Here is a 26,073-nt window from a genome sequence, read left to right as displayed (position 1 = left end):
AAGATGCACCAAAAAGTAGGATATTCTGCAAGGGTTTCTGGGCGATTTCAGAGGCCCTCATCTCAATACCAGCCCCCCGTACCTGACAGAAACCCGCTCGAGCGGAAACGCAGGCGCCCGCGCGTGCGTGACGGCCGACTCCTCGGCCTGCCTCCGACGTTCCGCTAGGGGTTGCGGCGGGGGGCTGGGGGGGGACTGACAGAGCAGCAGCGGAACCGGCTGCCAGGTGTCCCGGCCCGACCCAAGCTGCTGGAAGCGGTTCTGGCCCGTCGCCAAGGTGCACACCTACACGGCGCCATGGCGGGGGAGCAGCAGGCGTTGCTACGTCTGCCGCCCAACGCCCCGCGCCGACTGCAGGACGCAACAAAGCTACTGCGAGTGCTCATTAGGGTACTTTTTTTGTTCTAGTGTGCTTCATTTAGTTTAATGTAGAATAAGGCAACTTGCAAGTCATCATTTTTTGCTCTTGCCGTCTCCTTTATAAATATACTCTCCCCCTCTAAGGAACTGCTGTGCTTCGGTCCCTGGTCTTTGCACTTGTGTTTGCTTTCCAACTGACCCTGGATAAGAACGTCTGCTACATGGCAGCAAATTAAAGTAAAGGGCATTTTTGGCATGGTTATGATTTGATTATGAACTGTCGAGGAAAATCTCGCCATTCAGAAACAGTGCTCACAGAGCTTTAGCTGGCTATGCCACCTCAGACACCATCCCACGCTTACTCCCTTTTGCACAAAAAAAGCACCCGTATCTGAAAAATAGTTTTGTGGTTAAATACCACTTTAATTAACTTCTCTGTTCCCTGTAGTAGCAATAACCGTTAATTGATTTTGCTGCAAGAAAGTCTTTCTAAATTCATTTGGTTTGATATGAAAATGGTGGACCGTGTATCTCCATAGGACAGAGATTTTTCCCTCATACACAACTGAAGGACAGGAATTCACATCTGTCCTGAAGCAGCTTTTGGATAAGGGTTTTAAAAACATATTTAAAGGGAACCCTGCCTGTTAAGACTTGTCGGCCTTAATATGGTGTAAATGCTTTCAATTATATAAATATGTTATTAAAACCACATGAAAGATTTTAGTTATTTTAAAAAAAAGTTTAATCCTTCAACTCATAGGTCACCATTGTTATTACCATAGCGATGCACTCTGAGTAGTGACTTCAAATGGTTGCACGGGTCTCAGTCCATTGTTCATGTCCATTGAGAGGCATTGAAAACGTCTTCTGTTCAGCCTTTTCAATTCGGGCCAGAGCGGGACATTACTCAGGAGGAAAGCACCGAGGACAGCCCTCGTCAAATAAATCAAAACGACGAAGATCGGAGGAGACGAGAGTAGGGCACACGACTAGAGATGGTGGCCGTGTGGCAACTGCTCGCCTGTGCCAACAGTGATGGAAAAGTTGCCTGTTGTAAAGAGCAGCGCTCTCTAGCAGCAGCCGTTCAAAGTCACTTGACCATATGGATCAAACTGTCGTTTTTGGTGAAACTGACGCGTGTCATCATCCCCATTCATTTAACTGACGTAATGTTATTGATCCTCGTCATATATATATATATATATATATACAACATGAATCAATAATAAAGTTATAATATGAGCTTAAACCGGTGATAATACCTCATTTAAATGTATAATCCCTAAATGAGAATATGTGCTGATACAAGATGTCTATTTAATCCACCATATTCACAGATATCCCATGTATCACATCACACACAAATTCTGTGCCACTGTACTGATATTTTTCACTATTAATAACCGAAACTACTGCAAAAAAACAACTGAGTTAACCTCCAGTGCAACCGTTTTACGTCATCTACCCAAAGTGCACTGCAGGGCTAAAATAATGCCGGCCTCCATGGGTCACAATTTCTATTAAAGGCAGGGTTTTAAAAAAAACTGAAATCTTTTGTGTGGTTTTTACAACATATTTCCATAGTTAAGGGCATTTACAGCACATTAGGCCATACAAGTCTTAAAAGGCAGGGTTCCCTTTAACAGAATCTCATGAATACTCTCGTTGATTAGAGCAAAAAACATTCTTTCTTCTTGATACTCTGTCCATCTGCTTTTTGTATAAACCTTTCAATAAACGGAACCAAACTGTCTGCATGTGACTCACTCTTTCATTCTATCCACGATTTTGATGCTGAAGATCATTGAGTTTCTCGCTTCATTAATATAGGTGTCCGTGATACTGGTTGTGCACGGGTCTCCATTAGTATTATTAATTAGACTCTTATGCTTTCTCTTTTTACTTCTGAACGATGTGGACATTTGTCTTGCTTCCCTTTCTAACACCTCACGTTTCCTATCAAATGTCAGAATGACTATCGTCTGTCGTCTCCCCTGCCTGCTTTCACCTCAGTCTTTCCAAATCTCCTTTCTTCTCCCTTATTTCCCATCAGTTCATCTCTGTGACCCTCTGGAGTCTCAAGCTTGTGCCCTTTCTCCACTCTTAAATCTTAAGAATCCCTTCTCAATTCCTCCTGTCTGTCACTCAACAAAATCTCTTCTAGACACATTTCTTATATATAAGACATACATCTTGTTTTCCTGCCATACTCCACATAATGCAAACACATATAAGCACTATTAATGTATTTGCATTGTATGTTATGTGTAATATGTTCCAGAATTATTATTTCATTAATTGTATTCTCCACTTTGTTTCATATTGTATTTTCAGTAATAATGCCATGAATGTCAGTTCAGACAATCTGCGTAATTAGTTATGTAGATGAGTTACTAATATTATTAATGCTAAGTGTAGTTGTAGTAATTTGGATATGTAAGGTAATTCTGCTGAGGAAGACATTCAAAAATGTAAAGAAATGAATAAATAAATTCAGTTACTGAAAGTTACACGTGTCAGTTACACGTACTGGATTGCACGTTTCAGTTGTTTCTGTGGAGAAAAAAAGGAGAAAAAAAAAAACACCAGTAGCATTTGTACCAATACAGGAGCGCATTTTTATGTTGAAAAACGGAGCGTCCACTCAGCACCCACTCTCAGACAAAAAGAAAACAAATCAATCAATTAAATAAATAGTTGTGGGAGTTATTAGGACGCTACTGTAGTCCATTGCAATGACTGGCAAACTATTAACAAATCAAATGCTAGCTACAGATATGCCTTATAACTAATGTGTTCCCAATTGTATACATTAAAAATACATACATTTGTGTTATTTCGCATATGCTTTATTCGTATTTTAATGTATGTTGAATAAACTCTCGGTAATGTTCAATTAGGGTAGCCTATTTCATGCTGTGGGAGCAGCTTCGAACTTTGGCCAGCAGTTCGACTCCATAAGGTTGTGGGTTCGAGTCATTTGGCGTTCGATTACAACGCAGGCTATAGGTCTTCATTAACATTGATAGCATGCGTCCTTTTTATAAAGAATTTAGGGTAATATCTATACGCGTGGCAGGACTCGGTGTTCATGGTTCTGAATGACTGGCAATAGATATTGCGAAAGCAAGCATTTTTTTTTTTTTTACAATAACAAGATAGTTAACAGTAAGGATTTGGAGTCGAAATGGCACGCAGTAAGGTTCGTATCCAGGTATAGCTCCGATACATCGCATACTAGTTTTCTGTTATGCAATGAATTTCCATATGATTAAAGGCTGAAAATAGGAGCAGGTCATGGAAATTTTATTTAAAAATTGTTTTGAAAGCGTGCGCAAATTCAGTGAAGTCCATCTGCTGAAACTGCCAACCCACAGACATCGCCAGCAGCAAACCCCCCCCCCCCCCCCCCCCCCCATAAATAAATAAATTTAATAAATACATAAATAAATTCGAGAAACATTGCATGCATTCACGTATGTAATACTTCTAAAAGAGTAAAGGAAGGTTATTATGCAAGTAGCCTATAAGGATTCAAATAGGCTATGTTAATTAAAATATATATAATGACGTAATAATCAACTGTGTTCCTTTATTAAAAAGCAATAAAGTAAAATGTTGTTCAAGAGATTGTTGTAGTTATACAAAATGCAAAATATCATTCCACTACTTTTATTTGAATGTTAAGCAAGAAAGCGGTCATTTGTCGCTGCATTCGTCAGTCGTAGGTTCAGTGGCAACCTTGCTGTGAAAACATCATTAGTGCAATTTGAAATAACTGGTTGCAGATATCGGACACATATCATGTACTCTGAAACACCAACAACCAGCCCGCAATTCGACATATCACGATTCCGAGTGTTTGTTGTCGCGTTCCTTGTCAAATCGCGTACAGCGAAACACTGCAAAGACACAATTCAACACCTTTGCAAGATTAATGATAAAAGCGCCACCGCCCTATTTCTATCATCATTCTTGTCAGTCAAAATATGGGGTTCACGGCCGGGGCTACCTTCAAGAGTAAACAGCCTGCGTCTGGCTGCGCCAAACGTACCGTTTCCAGAGATGTGGTTCTCTACCTCGGCATGTCCACCTTGTCTGGAAGAGGCACTAAGTTGGATGTAGAGTCCCGTGTAATGTAAAATCCCTATTAGTACTCCAAAGGCTCCCATCGCTTTTGTTTGAGGTTCCAATAACGTAATTCTTTTCCACTTTTCTCACATTAGGCGTAATAAATCTTGTACACCCAGTGTAAACCTATGTCCCCGGCTTTAAAAGAAAATCACCCCCGTCGCGGGTCAGCGGTAATAAGTGCCTTAGCTGGTATGCGTGCTGCAGACGCCCGTTATTACCGATCTCTGTCTTTCCCAGCGACAGCCTCCTCGCATCTGAGGGCTTGCCAACTGCGGCGGAAGGACATCTCTTCTGAAAAGGAAAAGAGGAGTAAGCCGGCTGGCAATAGGGAATATCAATTAGGCGGAGGGATCTAGCCAGTGATTTATTCATTAAACTTTTACAAGGCTGTAATTCTTAAAGCTATAGGGGGTATTGCACAACGCGTCGCCAGGAATAACTGTTTGATCATCCTTTTGGGGTTTGGAAAATAAACTACGCGATTTCGATTTGGAGCATATAGCAAAGGGGTAAGGGTGATCATTAATTAAGCAACGGTAATCGAACAAAACAATACACATGTGCATAATGAAGGCACACCCACACAAACTGTATCATTAACGTGTCCTTCGTCTCACGTTTTAGACACACGGCGCTGGCTTGTAAGCGTGTGAATAGAACTGCTGCAGTATCATTCACTTTTTCTGAATATTATTAGAAAAAATTAAATGATTATTCCACCCCATCCGAGTGCACTAACATGCATTGCTCCTACCTATCTACTGTTGCAGTGGTGACCACCTTTCCTCCGGGGAATACTGACCCCAGCAGCAAAGGTGAACCCGGCACAGTGCCGAACAGAAGACGAATGGGAAATTCCTATGGGGGGCACAAGCGTTCTGACTGCGCTTGGCAGAGAGCAGGTAGACATGCCAAAGCCCGCGTGCAGCAACACCATGCATAGTTAATGTTTACAGCTCAACCAGATGGTTGCGATGGGACCGCAGAACAATGTTGAGTACGAAAAAAACAAGAGATAGAAGGCAGAAAACACATTCTTACTCTCCTCACCAAGGAATAAAATCCGCTTAAAACATTCAGCTTTTATTAGAGAAATCACTCATTTTTATGCATGGTAATAATTTCGGTTAGATTACTTGAAGATAAAGCAGCCCACTGAAATCAAAACGTGTGTGTTAGTGAGACGCAATTTACCGTTAAAGCGCGTACTGAAGACAGTTGGCGGGTATTCAGCACCACAAAGGCTGAACAGCTCCCAATGAACCTTCAGGCTTGTGTAATATTGAAACGCCAAGAGCGTGCAGCTGGCTGTACAACCTAAGAAAAGAAGCAAAATCAGGGCCTGTTGAAGACTTAAATCAAAACGCTGCCAAAAAAATTACGGAGCGTAAGACTGCGGTGTTCGTTTCTCTCTTTTTTTGCCAATATGTGTGTGTGTGTATTTTATATATATATATATATATATATATATAATAAATCAGTAATTGACGAACCATATCAGTTTTTATCCGATATGTATTTACTAGCTAAAAATGGTTTATTGAACTTATTTCACGGTTTGCTAATGCAGGCGAGGTTGATTGTCAGGTCTGTGGCACTCTGAGCCCAGCTCATCTACGTGTCAAAAAAACGTACGTGGTTTACTAAATCTTAAAAAGCACGTGCACGTACATGTGTGACCCACACGTTTTTTGGGGCCACGGCTGCAAGTACAAACTAAAATGGCAGCCTTTGACAGAGGTGTTTAAACTGTTATTATAATCGTTTTGTCCAAACGACCTCAACTATAGCTAACATTTTAAAGCCAGGACGATATGGAAAAGATGCAGTGTAGGCTCCTGTAACGATTAGGGAAGTGAGCTTGTTGATTCGATTGTCGTGTGGGCCAGAGCCAAGTTCTTCATTGGAATTGCTTCAGTGAAAAATAACCCCCTGCGTGCATGGATTGTATGGAAACGGGTTATCTGTGCAAGTCGCCCTGGATAAGAGCGTCTGCTAAATGCTTAAAAGGCAAATGTAAATGTTTTAAGTTCCTTCCTAGAGTGAGGAGGTCGGCAGGAGAGGCAGACAGATATCGACTGGGAAATAACCTTGATCATTACAAGATACTCTAATCTGAAAATTATATGCAGTTGCACATATTATATTTGTTTTATTCACAAAGACAATCCATTGAATGGTTTCGATCAAGAGGAGGTATGGACGAGTAGGCTATTCCAGAATGTCATTGTTAGCCTGTTTTTATTAGCGTTTTCAAAATGCTGAAATTTCAGAAATCCTCATACTCTATTATTGGACAAAATGTTCGGTGAAACCGTCAATATTCAATCATGAATGTGTTAAAACGGTATAATTCAGCCGGTGAGAATATCTATCAAGTGCGTAATGATCCTGACGAGAGATATTGTTATTAATTAAAAAAGAATAAATAGTCTCAAATTTCCATCACGCTTTATTCCAAATATCCAAAACATATCGTATTATTGTCAGAATAAAGGAGCCATTGCTGTACTCTGCTCTCATATTCTTCAGCAATATATACTACATGGCCAAAAGTATGTGGAAGCCTGACATCCAACATCTCATCCACAATTATGGGCACTAATATGGAGTTGGTCCACCTGTTGCTGCTTTAACAACCCCCACTCTTCTAGGAAGGCCTTATGCTAGATGTTGGAGCATTGCCTGCAGGGATTTTCTTCCATTCAGCCAGATGAGCATTAGCAAGGTTGGGCACTGATTTGGCGATTAGGCCTGGCTTGCAGTTGGCTTTCCAACTGATCCCAAAGGTGTTGGATGGGACTGAGGTCAGGGCTCTGTGCAGACCAGTCAAGCTCTTCTACACCGTTCTCAACAAAACCTTTTCTATTTGGATCTCAATGTGTGCCCATGGGCATTGTCAGGCTGGAACAAGAATGGGCCTTCCCAAAACTGTTGAGGAAGCACAGAATTGTCTAGAATGTGATTAAGTTTTGCCTTGACTGGAACTAAGGGGCCTAGCCCAAACCACGAAAAACAGCCCCAGACCAATGGGTGTCCAGATAGTTTTGATCATATAGTGTATGTCTTTGTCCCAAACATTACATATTGCTTATATCATATGAAACAAAATGCAGTTTTCAAACCATTATGGCATAATAAGAAAGGAAATAATAAACACCCCATACTGTGTTCGATTCATTCATTTGGAAAGACAATTATTCCAGAGCCTCTCAGCTGTGAAATTGCTCTACAACCACTGTTAACACACTGGCGTCATAATCAGTGATTACATTTCTCTGCCACACGCACCCAAGGAAATGGTGCAGACGAAGTCTGTACGCGGGGATACGTGTTATTAGCGTTATGGAGAGCCGCGGATTTCATACGCCAGATGCTCGGCTGCGCGTGAATCAACGAGAGCTCCAGGTCAACCAATGAGCGGCGTTGCCACTTAGACGCATTGCGCGCTCTTGACAGGCATCACTACGCAGACAAATGCCCTTGAATCTCCATATTCGCACGGGCCTGGCCGCTAGGCTTAATTCTGATTTGCATGTTGAGTTTCTCGACGGTGCGAGCATAGCGTCAACAACACAGGGCCTTTCACTGACAATATGGGTCCATAAAAACGGATGAAGAAATTATGCCCTGCAACACAAGTAGTCTTTTATTCAAACCTCTGTTAGTTTGTTCGACAAATGATTTGTTTCCATCCTGTTCGGGCACTAATTATGCAGTTTCACAGTTTCCCGGGAGACCGAGGCTTGAATGCTTCTCTTTCTACCCCAGAGGGACCTGGGAAAGCAACAACCCGTGGCACTGGGATACCACTATCTCTGAGTAACTGAAGAGCTACAAGTGTAGCAGGAAGAACTTATGTATATAATTAGATAGGGCCTTGTAATGTCAGTCCTGCCATGTCAGACCTTTATTTCTATACGTACAAAACAAAACAAAAAAGAAATCGGCCAACTGTGCTACAAAGTTTGGTTTCTTGTCCTTGCATTTTGCTCCACAAAGTTTTGTCAACTTTGACAACATCTTGCCAATGCTGACTAGCACACCCAAAACCAAAAAAAAGCCTTGTGTACACACACACACAAAAAAACTACATTGGATTGCAGTTCTGGACGAGAACAGAAGGGGAGCCCATCCTAATAGACAGGTAATGGGGAATCTATTGGAGTAAACTGACAGGGTGGAAGGGTAGATTAAAACCTGAGGTATTAAAGTAGCAGCTAAAATTGGAAAGTGCAAGCTAGGAAATCATATTAATATGCAGATAAGGATGGGTGAGGTAATCTCGGCCTCTAGGTGGTGTGCTTGATGCTACAGGTTTGAATTGTCTGTGAACTTGGGGGGGGGGGCAACTCCCCAGGGAAGAAACACAGACTCCTTTCCCACTTGCCACAGCCAGGTAGTTTAAAACATTTGAGTAAAACCCGGAACGTCGCCCCCACACACTGCACTCCAATTCAGGTTTAGACCCAGTCGACACCATCAAACCCCAGGCAATGATGAAAAGACCTTAGAATTCACCCGACTTAAATCTACCAGCCAGGCCATCTCTCTCCCCCAGCCTCATAATGCACATATAACAGAAACACATCTACCGGACTAAGGCAGTGGTGGTAGACGCTGAGAAAATGTTCAGTTGTGGCGATGCTGTCCGAAACCACTCAAGTCTCAAAACTTGATCAGCCCGATTAGCCGTGGCTATCGCCCAGATGGCCCCCAGGAACACTCAGACACTTGCAAGTCAGTCATGCCTGCCGAACAGATGGTTAATCATAATTACAATGCAGCTGAAAAGTGTAAGCAAGGACTCCTAGCAACTGATGGGCTTAGCAAACAATTACAGAACGGCAACTGGGACTCGGTGACTGAAAACTGCTACAACTGACGAGACTCGATTTAATTACGTTGATAACTGTACCTAACTGAAGTGTCAGAAGCTGTAATGGTATTAACATTTAGCCTTAGACAAAGCTGTCTAAACAATATAAGAAGCCAGCCCCTGCTGAACCAAGAGTGCAGTTTGTGACTTTTCCAATGTTGCAGTTTCTGTAAAAAAAATATCATTTTTCTTCATTAAGAGAAAAATGTGCCTCATGCCCCTTATAGCAAGGACCAATAACCAACAAGGACTTACAATAAATACTTTTCTCTACAGGGTCCGGGGCTGTGGGCAGGGCCCAGAGGGAAGAACACTGACAAACAGCAGGCAACAGAGCAGGACACTTGGCTACACTACAGACCACAGACGCTACACAACAGACCACAGATGCTAACTACAGACTACAGAGCATATACTACAGATGCTATGACACTTGGCTACACTACAGACCACAGACAGTACACTACAGACTCCCGAGGCTACATTATTGACGCTACAATACAGACTACAGATGGTACAATAAAGATTACAGAGGCTACACTACAGACTACAGATGCTACACTACAGACTACAGATGCTAAAGATGCTGTAGAGAACCTAGTAGCACTCCTGACATTTCACTCTCCTGCACTCCCCCTATTAAGAGAATAGCACCGTGGCTCCTGAGTTAGGCTGCAAAGTCCAAACGTTCAGCCCAAGCCGGGGCTGCCCTTCCCCAGCAGGCTGCCCTTCCCCAGCGGGGCTGCCCTTCCCCAGCGGACTCCCTTTGTAGACTCCCTAAGCTCCTCACAGATCACACACCAGCACACAGGGTCAGCGGTCCAAGCTCATCTTCCTCCCTCCCACAGAAACACACAAAACAAACGCCGCCGCTCCGTTCTACAAACAGAAGGACCCTCACACAGGAACCAGAGGAGGCCCTTCACAACGGCGCCGGCGATTTTTCCTGGCAAGATTTGTCCAGGCAGCCGCTCGTTCTCCCGGTCCCCCCGGGGACAGAGAGGGCTTTCCTTCACTGCCCGCTTCTCCCAATCTCGTGGCAGCAGAGCGCGCTAGCGAGGGAGGCCAGCCCTCCGGCTCGCTCGCCGCGTACCGGCGCTTAATTGCCGGTCATTAAAAATGCGTACGAGCCGCTTCCTTTGCGCGACGGGACCCCAGCCGGAAAAGGCGGTGGGAGTGCGGAGGCACGTCCTCCCTGGCAGTATAAACCACAGGCTGACACTAGCGCCAGGACTACCGTGCATTTTACGCATGCAGTAAAATACTGCTTTGAGATATATTCCTGCTGTAATTTATCGAATTAGTTTGGGAGGACTAATGGTGGGTGCAAACAAATTAAAGTAATTATCAGAAACCTTAATAACGACTTTATTAAGGCCTCTTACACCTTGAAATGAGGTTGAAAGAAACCTTTTTGACTCGCTTATAACCTTATTTAGATAGTTTTATGGTTTTGTTTAGTGTATAATGCCTTAATTTTCTCTCTCTGAAAACGTTTCAGCAAAGTGTTTCTCAGCCCGGGTCCTGGCCACTGTCTATGCTGGTTTTTGTAATTTTTGTCAATCTCTTGGTCAATTACGGTTGTTGAAAGTGTGTTCCACCATAATTGGGTGGTTAAACTAATTTTAACACAAAGAAGGTTTGGCTTGATGCCATTTGTTCTCGGTTAACTCCATTTTACACACATGGTTTCAGGTTTCCATACTCTGAGCCAATGGGACGAAACTGATTTCACCTGTCAATTCAATCAAAGATGGAACCTCTTTCAACTGGAATTATTTGTCATATAGTAGATATAGCACAGTAAATGAAACCATAATTCGTCTGACCATTCGAAATTCCTGGGATGTGAATATGAGACATACATAGCTATTTCTGGCATAATAGAGGCTTAAGAGGTTAATTCGCCCTTCAATAGATGTAAAAGTCTAACAATTAGTGTCTAATTAAGAACAATAAGCAACTCATTACGATACAGAGCTTATTACTATGGTTGGAACAAAAACCAGCATACATAGTGGGTTGGGGAAGCTTTAGTATAGCTATACTAAAAGGGTAATGGAGGCCTTCTTGCCATCAAGTGGCAAAATGAAGTACTGCAGTTACTGTGCTGGGAGCCAATCAGAAAGCAAATAAATGAGGCACTACTCTTTTTTTTGTAGTGTTATCCTCCAGACACAGCCAAATGGACCAGACCAGGGCCTGTCGCCCCCCCCACCCCCCACCCCCCCTTCCATTAAAGCCTGCTGCTGCCTGGAAGATCTTAAAAGGCATCTCTCACCTTATGTTCCCTCTGGGAACTCAAATAAAGGAGGAAAGAAGAAAATCTCACTTCTTCCCCCCCCACACCTCTCCCCAACACCAGTGTGGGCGAGCTGAAGGCCATGTGTCACAGAGCTGGTATAGGGATACTCAGCGTTCAGAGTTACATCTTGCTGAAAGCTCACTGCGTGTTCTTATGTCCGGGTGACTCATCCTGCCAAGACGCGGGTTCCACGGGCCCATGCCAACACTAGAATAATGAATCACTTGGCCTTCTGTTGAGCCGTTTGCAAGCAGGCTGTCTGGGTGGGCGGCGCTATGAGCATTTGGGCAATGCACCATTATTGCATCCATTACAGGTAACCTATAACGAGAGCTGCGCGTGTGGACTAGAAATCCTCCCCCGCACCACTTAATGGTAATCTGCGATAATGTACTCCCCATGAACACCACCCACAGTAGCCCTGTATGGAACCCCACAGCGTCGAATACTTAGCTGCAGCGTTGACCTGAGAGTTTCTTTTAGTGGGCAGGCACAGTTCCAATGTGTGGATGGGAACCATGGTATGGTATCTGTTAAGGCTCTGTTCCAGTGCGTGGATGGGCCCCAATCTATCGTGCGTTCGTGCATGGATGGCTCAATTCATCTAGGCACAGTTCCAGTGCATGGTGGCACATTGATCAGGCCTCAGATGGATGGCCTCAGTTGATCTGTTAAGGCCTCTGATGTGTAGATGGGCCCATGGTTTGGTATTCGCACAGTTCCGATGTGATGGGCCAGTCTCGTATCATAGGCTCGTTCGAGTGTGTGGAGGGCCTGAGTACGTAACGACCGTGCAGCACTGTCGTCTGCGTTTTCCGGTTGACTTGGCAGCTGTAGTGTGATAAGTAGTGGCGGCTGACATTGTGCTCCAGAGCAGAACACATGCTTGTCTGCGTTCTCTCTGAAATCGCAGCGAAGGTCAACAGGCGGAATTTCACATTTGGGAGGAATAACGGTGGATGTAAAAAGGCGTCTGACCATCTTTTAAAAATCAGGTCGAAAGAATCCTTTTTGGCATGCTTACAACCTTATATAGCCAATTTTTGTTTTGTTCAATGTCTTTATACTTTATACTACCATTTTTAAAATATGCTTTTGTTGTGTAAAGCCGTTTGTGCACTATGCAAAAAAAGCACTCTACAAAGTTACTATAATTGGTAATATTGCGCAAGATTTTTTATTTTATTTATTTTTATTTAACTTTTATTTACCCAGGCTAGGTTCGCTGAGCATGGATGCTCTTTTGCAGCAACGCCCTGCTTCACACTCATACACATTCATACCTGGGAGCTGCCCAGTACAACCACAATCCTCTATTGTTGGCCACTGAGCAGCTCCACTGGAGGAAGAGAACATTTTTTTAGCCAATTAAATCAGGGGATGATGAGGTAGCAAGTTTTTGCGAGAGCCAGATCTGGAATTTTAGCCAGGACACTGGGGAACCCCCTACTCTTTGCAAATAGTGTCATGGGATCTTTAATGACCACAGTGAGTCAGGACCTCGGTTTAACGTCTCATCCGAAAGACGGCATCTCCTACAGCACAGTGTCCCCGTCACTGCACTGGGGCATTGGGGTTTATTTGACCAGAGGGAAGATTGCCCCCTGCTGGCCCACCAACACCACTTCCAGCAGAAACTCAGTGTTCCCTGGTGGTCTCCCATCCGAGTACTAACCTAGCCCCCACTTGCTTAGCTTCAGCCAGTCGGCAGGAGCAGAGTGCGTGGTGGTATGGCTGCTGGCCAGCAGACTAAACAACTAGCAGTTTGCCTGTGCCAGCGAAATCTGAACTGTTCTCCCAATGCACTGTGTACTCAATGTGAACAGCAAACATACTCAACATGTACTCAGTGTATCCACAAGGCATACCAAGTGCGTATCCCGAGCATACTGTATGTACTCAATAGCGTATTAGGTGAGCACACAGCTCAGTTAGTCGGCCACGGACTTGCTTCCGCTCGCTTGCGTGTAACTTCCTTATTTGATGGAGGACCGTCTCGGTGCAGAAACAGGTCTAAGAGTGGAAGGATGTTCCCACTTGGGAGACAAAAGCGTTAAAAGCCTAGATATGCCAAAAGCTCCATTTCAGAGGGAAACTGGCATCTTCTCCTGGCCCAGTCAAGCATTTTGTCACGTTCAGCGAACCCTAACAGCTGCTGCATTGTGTGATTAATATACAGGTAATTTCATTGTAGGTCAAGTTTATTTTGAAGAATCTACCATGTCATTTGCACACTATGTTCATCATAGCAACTTTATATATAGACACTTTTATTTTGGTTGCAAATGATGTCTGTATATTTTGTGACTGAGCCTCATAGGTACATATCTACATTAAGAGCGTGCCCTCCACTGGATTCCTGTTCCTGTTTCTACTGCAACGCAAGACGCCTTCCATTTAGGTCAGAGACAATACTCTGCTCAACATATGAAACTTTTATTCAGGATAATCCTTCCTCTCTATCCATTACTAAAAGGATGCAAAGCGTGGTTGGACCGCAGTCAATGACCAAAAGGTGACCGCAACATGCACATTTCACACCACATAGGGTGGAAATGTAGTGCAACGTTTAGGGAACTGCATCCTGCATCTACGAGGTCTCCGGTTCGAAGGGTGCTGGTGTTCCCTTGGGAAAGGTACTTAATCTGAGCTGCTTCAGCATAATGAGCATGTTATGTTTTATCCGCGTAAAATTAGCGTCTACGTTTAGCTACGTGGCTGAGGATAAATGCACGCATTAAAAATGACACCATAACCTCCCAGCCGGCTAGAAAAATATCTTCCACACGCAAAACGTGGACCAGTGTAAAAGAAGACTGAATTTGTATGTTTGCGTTAAAATAAAAAAAAACCTACTTGGCCCTATGCTTCAACAATATTAACAAACATTTATTTTAAAAAGGTCATTTACATAACAGGGCAAAAAAATTAATCTGAGTACGGCAGTCTTTAAAAAAGGAAATGTTACCCCAAAGTTTAATTCTTTGAGTGGAAAAATCCTGAGGTTTTAAACAGGTCTTTTTTTTTTTTTTAACAGGGTGTTAAAGGTGGTGTCCCCTGGACCCCTATCCCACAATCCCAGGGAACCCCATCTCCCGGAGGGTGTGGGGGGGGTGGGGGAGGTTGGAATGGGCCTAGAAGCACTCCAGCAGGTCCATGATTCTCTTCTGTTCGCTCTCCTTGAACTCCTCGCTCTTTCCGTCGCCGATGTTCTCTGCGTATTCTGAAATACAAAAAACACACACAATAAAAAAAACTGGGTGATCGAGAGATTCGGAAAACTGGGTTCGGTGCAGAATTCAATCAAATCTTTATATATATATATATATATATATTTTTTTTTTTTTTCACTTCTGGCTTCCATTTCCCTAAAGAGAATCACTTCGCAAATCCGCAAATCAAAAGTGGAGTAAATGTGTTTTTCCCCAGCAGCAGTCAGACCTTCCTGCTCTGCTCAGTCAGCTGCTGAGTAATCTGGGAGGGGGGGGGGGGGGGGATGAGTATTAGAGTACGTGAGAGAGCAACGTGTGAGGTGTGTGTGGGGGCGTCTGCAAACGAGCACATAAGCCTGTGAGCATTTGCGTGTGTGTGTGGGTGTTTGTGCGTGTGTGTGTGTGTGTGTGTGAGTGCGTCAGTCAGTGGGTTTACATAATGTTTGAAAAAGTCGATTTATTGTTTTAGTCCGGTTAAAATTGGACTTTTAAAAATCACGTAAACATTGTAGTCCGACTGAAATCGTACGAAGCCGATTTTTTCCAGAGTCGGACTAACACACCTAGATAATGCGGTTGGGGGTGGATTTACGACGGCATATATACGCTTCAATAGGCCAAAAATTGGCCTAGGCGTTCTGCGCATGTTCCATAATTTACACAGCAACTATACGCTCACGGTGGCCAAGCGGAATCGATAACGTTTCAGAAAATATATAACTTTAAAAGATTTGATTCCATCTTCTCCTGAGACTTTTGCCGTTCAACTGAGGGTGTGACAAAATTTTGGAGCCGCTGACTATAATGGAGTTTTTCGCATTTACCATTCGATTGAGCAAGTACCATTCAAAGTACATTTTTATGGGTTAGTGCTGTCCGATTGTGCTAGCTACTTCACGTTAACCTTGTACGGCGATCAATAAAGGCTAACGGCACAGTACCACTAAATTACTGTCACTTCTATCACCACTGCAATGAACTAAAAAAGGCGACAAACGACCTTTTCTGTGAGAAATGCATTGTCAAGCTCACGCGCATACACTGCGGGGAAATCTAAAGCTCCGTTTTGCCTTCCCTAGTATCATGGCGAAAAAAACACATTTCTGGACGGACGAGGAGACCAACTTCATGCTATCACAACTAAATATCCTAAAATACATGAATGGAAGGCAAACGCGGAATGGCGAACTATTCAAAAAAAGTTGCGACAAAATTGGAGGAAGCGGGATTTATAAGACACACCTCGGTCAATAAATCGATTCTTTCCGAGTCATATATACTGGGACAACGACAATAATCCAATTAAATCTCATCTTTGACCAAATCGAGCTAGTAATATAGATCGATTTCAACTGTGCATGTAAACGCAGTGACAGTCCATGTGAAGGCGAGTCGGTGCGTGTGCATGTGCATCTGCGTTTGCGTGCGAGTGAATATGTATGTGTGTGTTAGTGTATGTGTGTGTGGTGGGGTCAGGGAGTGTGCACTATTTCCATGGTCAATAAGACCGTGTACTCAAATACTCAAGCTCTCTGAAGCCGTTATAACAGCAGTAGTACCCAGAGCAGGGATATCGGCCAGACCCTTTCAGTGGACCCGCCCTCCAGTGAGTCTCGCCCTATCAGAACGGGCCGTGTGTTTCAGCCCGTTCCCATTACCGGCAGCACAAACAGCAATAGGGGACCCTCCTCTGTGTTCTGGAGGTTTAGAACATGAGGAAACAGCGAGTCTTGGCAGGCCGCTTGCTCATGTGAGCGTGAGATGAGTCTTCACACGGGTTCGACAACGAGGGCTCTGAAGGGGCTTCAGCAACAGCAGGACCGAAGTGGGATTTCTCGTGCCCCCCACCCCAGCTCCCCCCCTTGCAGCCTCTCGGAAGGCGAGGCACGCGAGCATGAAATAGCACAGGCGTTACTCGTGAAAGCGAGCCCACTTGTGAGTCGGATGCTGACAGCCGTTGCCGCGGCGGTGCCCAGGTAACGATCGCCGGGGATTAGAACACTAAGCCGGGATGGATGGAGGAGAAGACACGGGGATAAACCCCGATGAGAAAAGAGAAGGGGGAAATAAACGAATAAATCCCGAGGAGAAAAGAAGAGGAGGAAATAAACGGGTAAACCCTGATGAGAAAAGAGAAGGGGGAAATAAACTAATAAATCCCGATGAGAAAAGAAGAGAAGGAGGAAATAAACGAGTATAGCCCAATGAGAAAAGAAGAGAAGGGGGAAATAAATGAGTATAGCCCAATGAGAAAAGAAGAGAAGGGGGAAATAAATGAGTATAGCCCAATGAGAAAGGAAGAGAAGGGGGAAATAAACGGGTAAACCCTGATGAGAAAAGAGAAGGGGGAAATAAACTAATAAATCCCAATGAGAAAAGAAGAGAAGGAGGAAATAAACGAGTATAGCCCAATGAGAAAAGAAGAGAAGGGGGAAATAAACGGATAAACCCCGATGAGAAAAGAAGAGAAGGGGTAAGAGAGGAGAATACTGGGCCTACAGGAAAGGCAGAATCTTTGGAAAGGAATGTGCTCGCTAAGACCCAGATGACGCTCCCTGGCGAGTCGGCGGTTTCCAGCCTTCCCGCCGTGCGCCCCGAACGCCAATCAACACCCTCCGGGCGGCTGCACCAAACCGCGTCCAACGCATACCGCCTGGGCACCGGGAATCCTCCTCAGGGGGACCACGCCTACTCGTTGAGTAGGCACACGCACCTGGAGCGCATCACTAATTAGTCCAGGCATCTAAAAGTGTGTTCTCTTCCCAGCAGGGGTCTGTGACCGAAGGATTCATAACCCCAGAGAGAGAGAGAGGAAGTTACCAGCAAGGAAAAAGCTGAAAAGCTCTTTGCAATTTTGTTCATTTTTGTCTTTGTTCTATTTGTTTGTTGTGTTAGTTTATTATTTTGTTTACCTGGATCCAGTGAGGGGTGAAAAGCTCTCGCTCTCTCTCTCTCTCTGGTGAATTATAAAATAAATACCGGAATATTCCGGAATTCTTGCATCCCCCTGTGTCCGACTCTTCTGTCCACCAAAGGGGTGTGTCGGGGCGTGCGACACCGCCCTTTCCTGTAAGAGGGGGGTGTCGTATTTATACCGCGACGGGCAGTCGGTTAAGCGCGTTAACGCTGCGCAAGCAACTTGTTTGTTCGCAAGAAGCAGGCAGCGGGACGGGAAACGGGGTCCGAGCGGCTGCCGGTTCGAATCCCGCGGAGGGACTCGCTGTGCCCCGCGTACAAAGCACCGAACACAAACACCCAGCCGCCTGAGACGCGGTAGTCGGCGAGTGTGAAGTTATGCAACGTGGGCTCGGGAAGCGTTTCCTCAGCTTAGAAAAGACAGAAACGCCTACAGCAGCACATTTCCACGGAATACAAACACGTGCGCGCGTAAAATATGACACGAGAGGATCCCAGAGCGCAGGCAGTGAATAAATTATGAGCATGGAGAAGCGTGTTGTTCTACGCACGTACGCAGAAACCAGCTATGCTTTCATCACCCCTGGCACCTCTGGCAGGGTAATGGGCCAACTCCCCCCCCCCCACCCCTATCCCCACACCCCCTAGTTTCCTCCGCATCTCCCTCGAAAGACAGCCCCAACAGGAAGTGCCGCTCCATATACGATTCCCCCCCCATGCACAAAACGGTCAGACTGTCCGCTCTTCTTTCAATGAAGACGAGAACTGGAAACTGCGTGCTTTTCATAGCACATCTACGGCATGTTTCAGCACTTTCCAAAAATACATGCGACCGCTCCTTCTATTCTTTTCCTCGTCCAATAAACGGACAAGTGCACATACTTCAAACGCTTGCGGTTGCGTGTAAAAGCGCACGCAGGCAGCAGCGTGGGGCGTACGCGCACACCCATCAATGACAGTACGCGTCTCCCGCCATCCTTCTCCACAGGCAGGGGATCTGCCGTCCTCTGGCTGAGTTCTGACCCTCCTGATGGCCCCGCAGGTTCTGCACTTTCCCCACGGCCCTCTGGTGCAGAGCCCCTACCTTCAACTCTGTCCAAACCAGCCGTGTTCAACACCAAACGTTCCCACCGCCAGCTGGGCTCTGCGAGGCAGCGCTGCCATCGACACGGCCGCAGTCACACACCTTGCATCCAAAATATGAGACGTGAGAATTTTGCAAATCCTCGGTTTTGTTTTTGTTTTTTAACACCGAGAGGTCAAGGGCAGAAGAACAATTATTGCCCAACTTTAAGCGTTCAGCTTGCAGAGAAAAAAAACAATTCCATCTGAGTGAAAGGGGGACTGTATAGCTGTTCAGATATACAAAGGTCTCAACTGTATTCATGTCAACAAACTTCCAGCATGTAACTGTGGCCACATTGTTTTCATTTGAGAATTATTTTCATCATTTTGACATCTGAAATGATACAAGCAACACCAGGCACCATGTCCTTCATGAACTCTTGACCAAACAAAATCAGGGAAGTCTTTTAAGAGGAAAACATGTGGATATCACCAGCCACAAAGCAACATTATGCATTCTGGGTTTTGAGATGCCTCGATCTCCCACACTGATTCAGTTGTACAAACATCAAGAACTGGTTTCAATTCAATGCCTTTTACAAACTGTGGAAAATTAACATTTGCTCTGCTAAGATGTGACATAAGTGATAATATTAGGATCAGTGTATGACCTTGCTAATAATAATTTATTATTGTAGGATTGTTTTGTATGAAGTGTGATTCACATCTAGTGTATTTGACTGTCAGGAACGCTGCGCAACTTATCACAGGGTTGGAGATCCTGATCGATGTGGTCCTCGCAACTAACGATCTACTTACTCTAGTGGTCTTTTGCGTTCATCTGAAACCTATGACGTGACGTCGCCTGGATAAGAGCGTCTGCTAAATGCCTGTAATGTAATGTAATGTAATGTGTCAGTCCCCTTTATAAAAATCCCTTTTAAGAGGATGATGGGAGTTGAAATAAATGATAGCGCTCAAATTTGGACTCAAGCAGGCAAACCGCAGAAATGCAGAGGGAGGGAATGTGCGGTTCGTCCTGCGTTAACGCGGTGGAGATTACATTCATCACCCGATGAAGACGCCGCCGAGGTTGAAGGATGAGGAAGCGCGCTCGGCGTGGCTGCAGCTGAAGGACGGGTCCGACCGCGCGGCGCTCAGCTTCACAACACGCTCCCGCCGCCGCGACTGACAAACGGCTCTCTACCCGCATGGCTCCGCGCCGCCACTCCACACCCACCGCGGGAAAGCACCCCCGCCGCCCGATCGCCTTAATCCCCTCTGCCAAACAAACAACTACCCAACGAGTCACAGGGAAAATGTGAGGGGAGGACGACAGAGGACGAGAAGAAATGGAGGGATAAGAAAGGAAAGTAATAAAGGATGCCGCTGACGGCCGCTTCGCAGATGGGCTTTTACTGCCGCGGTTCGTGTTCGACAAACGGCAAGTTCCCAGAGCGCCCGGGTGCGGTGCCAGGCGGAACAGGAGCGGGAAGGAACAGGAGCTCTGAGGAGCAGGGGTGGGGAGGAACAGGAGCGAGGAGGAAGAGGAACGAGGAGGAAGAGGAGCAGGAGGACAGGAAGCGGGGACGGGCAGAACAAGGAAATAACGCAAGAAAAGAACAGAACACAGCAGCGAGAGGTGCAAAAGCCTCTGTTTAATAACAGGAGCCCAAAACAAGCTACCAGAAACCCCACTAAAAGTGTGGTGCATTTTGAGGGCCCAGCCGCTTCTGACCCTCTATCAAATGGACGGTGGGATGAGATGTTACCGCTGTCCCAGTTCTTCTTTCAGAAGACCAGGTCAATTTGGAGCCCCCTGTCCTCCTAGCTTTTCTTGCCGACGTTTTAATTTCTCTCGAAGTCATCCCTGGAAAAGTATGTCTATAAAAACTCCAAGAACAAGAATGATTAAGGGACTAAAAATCAAAGAAACCGTACAGGAAGCTGTCAGCGAGCACCCTTCACAGTGTGTGTAAACAGGCTTGATTAGACCGCTGGCACACTTGTTAATCAAGGGAAATCAATTAAAACTGGTTGAGACCAGTGAGAGAGGTTTTTCTGTCCCATCTAGCTCACCAACCGCCTCTGGTCGTTACCGAAAATCTCGAAAACGGTGAACGGTGGTTCACATGCAGTCATGCTGTAGATGCATAGAACGCCATCATTAAAATTAAATTAAATTAAAATTTCTGCTTGGCCAGCAAGTAGACCGCCACCGATGATGTCATGCGCACATCATTCTTCTTCCTGTAGGAGAACCCTATTGCTTTCGCACTGGATGCGAACCGCGCCACAGTTTGACAGGAATCCTTCTCAGACCGCCTCGTGCAGGTGCAGGGAAACTCGAGTATGGTTCCCTCGGTCTGCTCCTGGGTTTGGGAAAAAGTCTTGCACGTTACCAAATTTGGAGGCAAAACGTTTCTGGATTTGGAGTGAACTGCCAGTGTGAAAACCACTTACTGTAAGACAGCAGATAGAGCTGGGGGGGACTCACCTCTCATGATGTGGCGGACCACTTTGACGGAGCCTCCTCGTAGGTTTAAGATCTGATGAACTCTCTGCTGCAGCTGTGGGGGGGGGAAAGAGAGAGAGAGAGAGATTGAGAGTGAGAGACAGAGAGGGCGGAGGCGGTAGACAGATGGGGAGGAGGGAGCGAGAGACAGGGGAGGGAGAGGGGGGGCAGGGGGAAGGAGAGAGAGATGTGAAGGAGGGAGGGAGGGAAATGGAGGGGAAGGGAGAGGGTAAGGCAGGGGCATGGGGGGGGGGGGATGTTTGCATTCTAAGTCTCTCTGGATAAGAGCATCTGCTAAATGACAGAACAACATTCTTGTGGATGAGGCATCAAGTAGCAATATGCTACCAGCAAAGTATGCAGTTTCCACAGATAGGCGAAAGTTACATTCACTGTACCCCTTGAAATTCCCTCGTCCTAGCCCATTAAATACATATATATATAAACCAAAATTTTGCTTCCTGATGTATGGTTTATGTAATGAGATTGTATCACAAACACGCTCACCCTTTTACCTTACCCAGTGTCCACACTTCAATGGACTGTGCATGGATACATTTTAAGTAACATTACACATACACATAAAATGGGTATAAATGTGTCAAAACATTTATTTAGTTCTCATATTGTATGTGCGCAAAATATAAAAGGTACAAAGATGTGCGGGAAGCAGGGTGTTCTGGGTAACGCTAAGGTCTGGCTGTCATTCAGCAGGGGGCTGAGGAAGCCACATTATGCGCTGGGGAAGCAAAACAAATCGGGAGTGTCGTTTCATTCCGGGAGCGTTGAGTCAATCGTTCGGAGAGCTCCCAGAAGGCCGCGGGAAGGGGAGGGGTGGGCGTGGGGGGCTGTAGGCTTCAGTTTGCGAAGAAAAGCCGCTCGCGGTAAGGGCTGCATTTTAATATCGGAGGTTCGGTGATGGATGCCCTTGGAGACCGAACGGCAGGCCCGCCAATTCATCATGCAGGAGGAGGCAGGTACACCGCCATCGCTAGCTCCGCCCCCTGTACTGCTCGCACTCACAGCCAGAACCACCACCGCCAGCTCCGCCCCCAGTACTGCTAGTGATCGTAGCCTGAAGCGCCATCGCTAGCTCCGCCCCCTGTACTGCTCGCGCTCGTAGCCTGAAGCGCCATCGCTAGCTCCGCCCCCTGTACTGCTCGCGCTCGTAGCCTGAACCGCCATCGCTAGCTCCGCCCCCTGTACTGCTCGCGCTCACAGCCAGAACCACCACCGCCAGCTCCGCCCCCAGTACTGCTCGCGCTCGTAGCCTGAAGCGCTATCGCTAGCCCAGCCTCCAGTACTGCTCATGCTCACAGCCTGAGCCGCCATCGCCAGCTGCTCCCACTGCTCCCCACGGATAACGCCTTCTCCAGGAATGCAAACAGCCGTATGCGTAGGGAATACTAAATGAGTGTTCCCGGGGATCTAAGGAATGAAGCGCGAGAGTTCGCGCCCTACTTTCCTGCCGGCACATGGCGGTCGCGAAGCGGAATATTCGCGGATTTTGACGCTCGCCGTGTGCCGAAGCGGCGGGAGAAGTGTTGCTGAGTGGCGCATCGGTGAAGCGCACTGCAAACTTGGTGTTAGCGCAGTCTGTGATTGACAGCTTCCCCGTCCGCCTGCTCAGACCAGGTCTCAGGGGCAGGCCACAGCCCAGCGTATGGCGAGTTGCTAATTTTGGGGCTTTCCAAAGCAATGCTCGCAGGTTCACAGCCAATTCATCAAAAGCCAATCAACAGTTTTCGTGGATCTAACTTGCTGTCCAATTTGACTTTGATGCAAATCCCCCAAGCAGGAAAAATGCATACTTTGCATTTATTGCTCATTATCTTTTCTTGTTTTAGAACGCTAATTCCGTTTTTAATTGTTTATGGCCGTTCTTATACTGCACTGTGGTCCCAGGGTAGTGCGTTCTGTTCTTTTTCTTAAACCCGTCAGTAATGAGAAGAATGACAATAAACGCAACGAATGACAATGAACTTGAACAACCTTTTCATCTTACGTGACCATAGATAAAATGATAACTACACGCAAGCTACACGCATGAACCGCATTAGTTCTCTCTGCATACAGTTAGGAACCCTAAAAATAAAAATTTAACGCGTAGGAAAACGTCTTCCTCCGCACTTTTCTCTTGGGAGAAGCTTCTTCTAATGAGTACATTCGCTGTCTTCCATTGCAGTGGTAGACTAGTGAAATTCACAGTAAGCCAGGCCACAACGCGCACGGCTCTTAAAGGGAATGAAAAGAGGTCATCTGATTGGCCGTGATGGAATAATAATATATTCAGCCTGATCCAGCCCATTTCCCACCTGTGCCGTGCATGGCAGCAGTGGCTGCCTCTGGTCACTGAAATAACAAGGTTCAGTAGCCACGCCCAGTTTTCCCACGTTCTGCACCAATGACTGCGCCCGTGCGCGGTGCGACATTGATTCCAGAAAACAGAGGCCTTTATGTTTATTTTCACTGTGCAGGAGAGGGGGGGGTGTCATTTTGAAGGAGGGTGCATTATGACACCACAGCGAGAAGAAAATCCCGACCGATCGCACAGATCCTCTCCTTACGTCTTCGTGTTAATCCCAAATCCTCCCCTCTTCATTCAGGTCTTAATCAGTATGCAGCGGCCTCTGGCTGGCTGGGTTCTCTGCATGTGATTTGGAGATCAAGGCTGGAGCGTGTGTGTGAATGCATTTGTGTGTCTGTGGGTATGTATGCATGTGTGTGCTTCTGTGTGTGTGTGTATGTGTGTGAAACTGAGGAAGAGGCTGGTGTCTGACTTATTAATCACTGTAGTTAGACCACAGGGCTTTCAACAAACCGCAACAACCCCAGCCGCACCCCCCCCCCACCCCCGCCCCCACAACCCCATCACCACCCCTGACCTGGGGGATGCCGGAGTTGCTGATCTCCACCATGATGTAGCAGAGCAGCTGCAGGACGAAGAGCCCGGCGTCCAGCCGCCGCAGGTAGAACTCATCCTCCATGGCGTCGTCGATGATCTCACCACGGCGCACCATGTCCTGGGGAGAGGTGGAGAGAGAGAGAGAGAGAGAGAGAGAGAGAGAGCATGCGAGAGAGAGAGAGACACGAAGGAAACCAATTCAGGAAAACGTCTTCCTCAGAACAGTACAGAATTACAGAGAATGAGAGAGAGCACGGTTACCAAGAGAACACAATACACGCTGTGTACAACAGGTCAGGCAGGCACAGAGGTGCACTACTCTCACGTGTGGAAAGCGGAAAACAGGTTTGACTGAATGTAATATCAAACAGGACGCAGCAATCGATTTGAGCGCAGGAAACAATGTGATGGCCAAACATAGCACCAGGGTCAAGGAGCAGACTGAACACAGACTTAATGGTTATTATTTTTTAAACAGTATGTCATTGAATAAAGGCATAAGTATCTTATACCTGATGCTTACCTGGTGTTGCTGTTGCTAATGTTCTACATAAACGATGCTGCTTTGGCAAAGATATATGTTAGTGTCGTTAGGGAGGGAGGAAGAGAGGGATGGGGGGGAGGGAGGGAGAGAGATTGAGAGACCGGTTAATTCTGTTTTGCATTCGAGTTCAAGCTGACCCCATCCGGTCGATGGGAACCCGTTTGACGATCAATCTGCAGGTCGATTGGCCAGCGAGCGGAGCGTGCGTGCGCCTTCCGGCTGGCTATCGATCCTTACGGCCGGACCTCTCCACCGACGCCGCGCGCCGTCGATGAGCCCGCGCGCGTCCTTAATCATCGTTACCAACGGAAACGCATAACCTGTCACGCGCCCTAATACATGCAGGCACCGAACTAACGTCTCTCTCTCCGGCCCGAAATCTGCGCCAAAAACAGGAGGCCGGCCACGCCTCCCCGCACCCACCTCCTCCATCTTCCTCCTCCTCCTCCTCCTCCTCCCAGGGGTGTTCGCACGGCTTGCCGCTTTCTGACGTCCGTTTACGAGCTCTCTGAGCGTCCCGAGAGGAGTCGGGTTTGGCGCTGTAATCCTCCGGAGCGGGGGTGAGGACTGCTGAGGCCGACGGGGCGGAGGGTTTGTGACGGCGACGCCCGATTAACGGCCGCCGGGGGAGGGGCCGGGGCGGGGCACGGCGCAAATCCCCCGCCGACGCCGGCAGCCCGGAGGAGGCGCATCGATGCTAATTAGGGTCCGGGGACCGAAGCGCGACGCAGTCCGATAGGAAACAATAACCGTTTAACCTGTCACCTCCAACAAGGAGTACAGGAATGAGCTCAGGCCCCGGGGAGAGAGAGAGTGCCCCGCAATCATAAAAAAAGTTTTCACAAAGCAGCAAAAAACAGCATTTTTTAAAATTGGATAGCACTAATAACAGCTTTAATTGCTTCTCAATAGAGCAATAACTGCATTATACTTAAAAATACACACTGATCTTAAGTCTGCCATGAATAAGCATTCAGAGAGGAACTGCGCACACAATGCTCCAGTTTCCACACTGCGCAGTGTAACCCTGTGTGGGGGGTTCTCTCAGCCCCTCCCACCCTGGCCTCCGTCCTGATACATCGGCTAACATTCACAGGTCTGGATCCCAGGCGGGCGCCATCATCGCACCCCTGAACCCAGGACGCTTAACCTCACCCCTGCTTCAGTGCTCACCCAACGGCGTGCAGAACTGAGAGCTGTGCGAGTCGATCTGAATACGAGCGGCCGTGAGACGG

At 46.5% G+C, this 26,073-nt stretch overlaps 2 protein-coding genes across 5 annotated transcripts in view; both read right to left on the bottom strand.

Moving 5' to 3' along the window:
• The window catches only part of LOC135234633 (V-set and transmembrane domain-containing protein 2-like protein), a 42,526-nt gene extending 37,749 nt beyond the window's left edge, over positions 1 to 4,777 (bottom strand). The window contains exon 1 of one of the 2 annotated variants that reach the window (XM_064299445.1): positions 4,376 to 4,777. In XM_064299445.1, the coding sequence (XP_064155515.1) occupies positions 4,376 to 4,535 (160 nt within the window). In that variant the 5' untranslated portion in view covers positions 4,536 to 4,777. The remainder of the gene's footprint in view (positions 1 to 4,375) is intronic. The other variant, XM_064299446.1, reaches the window with a different exon arrangement.
• A 9,772-nt stretch (positions 4,778 to 14,549) lies between these two features.
• ctnnbl1 (catenin, beta like 1) overlaps positions 14,550 to 26,073 on the bottom strand; it is a 74,335-nt gene continuing 62,811 nt past the window's right edge. For all 3 annotated transcript variants that reach the window (XM_064299434.1, XM_064299435.1, XM_064299436.1), the window contains 3 exons: positions 24,275 to 24,412; positions 21,372 to 21,444; positions 14,550 to 14,904 (listed from right to left, as the gene is read on the bottom strand). In XM_064299434.1, the coding sequence (XP_064155504.1) occupies positions 14,816 to 14,904; positions 21,372 to 21,444; positions 24,275 to 24,412 (300 nt within the window). In that variant the 3' untranslated portion in view covers positions 14,550 to 14,815. The remainder of the gene's footprint in view (positions 14,905 to 21,371; positions 21,445 to 24,274; positions 24,413 to 26,073) is intronic.

The sequence above is a fragment of the Anguilla rostrata genome, chromosome 11 (assembly GCF_018555375.3).
Source record: "Anguilla rostrata isolate EN2019 chromosome 11, ASM1855537v3, whole genome shotgun sequence".
Lineage (NCBI taxonomy): Eukaryota > Metazoa > Chordata > Actinopteri > Anguilliformes > Anguillidae > Anguilla > Anguilla rostrata.
The sequence above is the reverse complement of the archived record's forward strand: the minus strand, read 5'-3'. Positions and strand labels throughout refer to the sequence as shown.